General features: G+C 37.7%; 1 protein-coding gene across 1 annotated transcript; it reads left to right on the top strand.

The window, feature by feature from the left end:
• The first annotated feature begins 696 nt into the window (after positions 1-696).
• On the top strand, positions 697-1,494 carry LOC127136295 (uncharacterized). The gene is made up of 2 exons (XM_051062873.1): positions 697-1,077; positions 1,291-1,494. The coding sequence occupies exons 1-2, from the start codon at positions 697-699 to the stop codon at positions 1,492-1,494; spliced, it is 585 nt and encodes a 194-aa protein (XP_050918830.1).
• The last annotated feature ends 711 nt before the right edge of the window (positions 1,495-2,205 follow it).

The following is a 2,205-nucleotide window of genomic DNA, read 5'->3' as shown; positions in this document are numbered from 1 at the left end:
TATGTGTGTGTGTGTGTGTGTGTGTGTGTGTGTGTGTGTGTGTGTGTGTGTGTATATATATATATATAATGATGGAAAAGGTGTGAGATTGTAATGGTGTGGTTTGTGTATTGAATGTGTGATATGTTGTATGTTTATCTACCCTCTCATTCTTTATGTCATTTTATATTGAAGTTTATTTTCCCCCATTTGCTTTATATTATCCACCATGAACATCTTATAGATAATCAGGAGTAGCGTTTTGTTGCTATGAATGCAAGATAGCTTCTTGGAGCTTATCTTTGTTTACACATCGTTCTATTGTATTTTAGTGGTTTAGTGCTTTGATCTTGTAACATCGAGGACGAGACGTTTTATTATGTTTTGAGTTTGTGTCGAATTGTGATGTTGAAGTTTAATACTTTATTTGAGAAGTTCAAATTGAAAAGTTGTTATTACATTAATTTATGTTGCATGTTGTTAAATATTTTTGAAAGTTATGTTAGTGGTTTTTGAAGTAACCCCTTAAATTGTCGAGTAATTCTTTTTATATAAGTTTTAGGGTTTAGGGTGTTACATAGTGGTATTAGAGAAGGTCGGTCTATCCGGCCAGGTTTTTGTCATGTTCTGAGAAACAACCTGCCGACCTTCAAGGGCATATATGATCTAGAAGGTGCATAGATATTTCTCAGAGAGATTGAGAAGATTTTTTGAGTGATGGCTTGCATTGAGCACCAGAAAGTGTTGTTTGGTACTCATATGTTGTCAGAGGAGGCCAATGACTTATGGGACATTGCATGTCAGAGAATGAAAGATGAAGATATTGAGGTTACTTGGACTGTGTTCAGGGCTGAATTTTTAAAGAAGTATTTTCCTGAGGACGTGCGCAGTAAGAAAGTAATTCAGTTCCTTGGTATGAAACAAGGGAATTCGATAGTTGCTGAATATGTTGCTAAGTTCGAAGAGCTGGTGAAATTTTGTCCATACTATAATACTGCAGCATCTGAAGGGTCAAAGTGTATTAAGTTCGAAAGTGGCTTGCGTCCCGAGATTAAGCAAAATATTAGGTATCAAGAGATATGTCGGTTTTCTGTGTTGGTAAATAAGTCCAGAATATATGATGAGGATAATAGAGCCTGATCTGCTCACTATAAGAGTCTTAGTGAGAATAAAGGGAAGGATTAGAATCATGGGAAACCTTATGGGAATCTAGCTGATAAGGGAAAGCATAAGGCTAAGCAGAAAACTACAGATGGGAAAGAGCGAAGTGGGGGAGGGACTCCTGCTTCTTTGAGATGTTTCAATTGTTAGGAGTTTGGAGACCGCATTTCTGAGTGCAAAAGCACAAAAGTGAATTGCTTCAAGTGTGGGAAGGCAGATCACCGAGCTGCTGAATGTAAGACTAATACTTTGACTTGCTATAATTATGGAGAGCAGGGCCACATTAGTAATCAGTTCCAGAAACCAAAGAAGGCTCAATTTGAAGGGAAACGTTTTTCTTTGTCAGGATCATAGCCTACTAGTTCTGATATATTGATTTGAGGTATGTGTTTTATTAATGGTATTCCATTGATTTCTATTAATGACACGGGTGTAACACACTCGTTCATATCTGCTGAGTGTGTGAAAAGATTGAATCTGGAAGTATCTACTATGAATGGTAGCATGATCACTGATACCCCGACGAATGGTTCAGTGCCTACTTTGTTGGTATGTATGAATTGTCCTTTAACAATTTATGGTAGACATTTTGGGATTGAGTTTGTCTGTTTGCCTCTAATTCAACTCGATGTTATTTTGGGAATGAATTGGTTGGAGTTCAACCATGTTCATATCAACTTCTTCGACAAGATCGTGATGTTCCTTGTGATTGGAGAAAATGGAAAGCTAATGTTTATATTTGCTAAGCAAGTAGAAGAATTACTGAAGGATATGGCTCAGGAGTTTACGATGTTTTCTTCTTTGAGAGTCAACAGTAAAGTTGTGATTGTGGAGCTTCCAGTTATGTCTAATTTTCCAGAGGTATTTCCAAACGATATCAGTGATTTGCCACCAGAGCGCGAGGTTGAGTTTGCCATTGACTTAGTATCAGGTACTAGTCCTGTGTCCCCGGCTCCTTACAAAGTGTATACTTTAGAACTGAGTGAGTTGAAGAGACATTTGGAAGAGTTGCTCGAGAAAATGTTTGTTCGACCGAGTGTTTCACCGTGGGGAGCGCTGGTGTTT

Source organism: Lathyrus oleraceus, chromosome 4, assembly GCF_024323335.1.
Source record: "Lathyrus oleraceus cultivar Zhongwan6 chromosome 4, CAAS_Psat_ZW6_1.0, whole genome shotgun sequence".
In the NCBI taxonomy this organism is placed as follows: Eukaryota; Viridiplantae; Streptophyta; class Magnoliopsida; order Fabales; family Fabaceae; genus Lathyrus; species Lathyrus oleraceus.
Note: the sequence above shows the minus strand (reverse complement) of the source record. Positions and strands in the feature narration are given on the sequence as shown.

What these genes read in the sequence shown, in the direction of transcription:
- LOC127136295 (XM_051062873.1), top strand. Translation starts at nt 697, where the DNA reads ATGGCTTGCATTGAGCACCAGAAAGTGTTGTTTGGTACTCATATGTTG. An exon ending in TATGTCGGTTTTCTGTGTTG is followed by an intron (nt 1,078 to 1,290) that starts GTAAATAAGTCC and finishes TTCAATTGTTAG; the next exon opens with GAGTTTGGAGACCGCATTTC.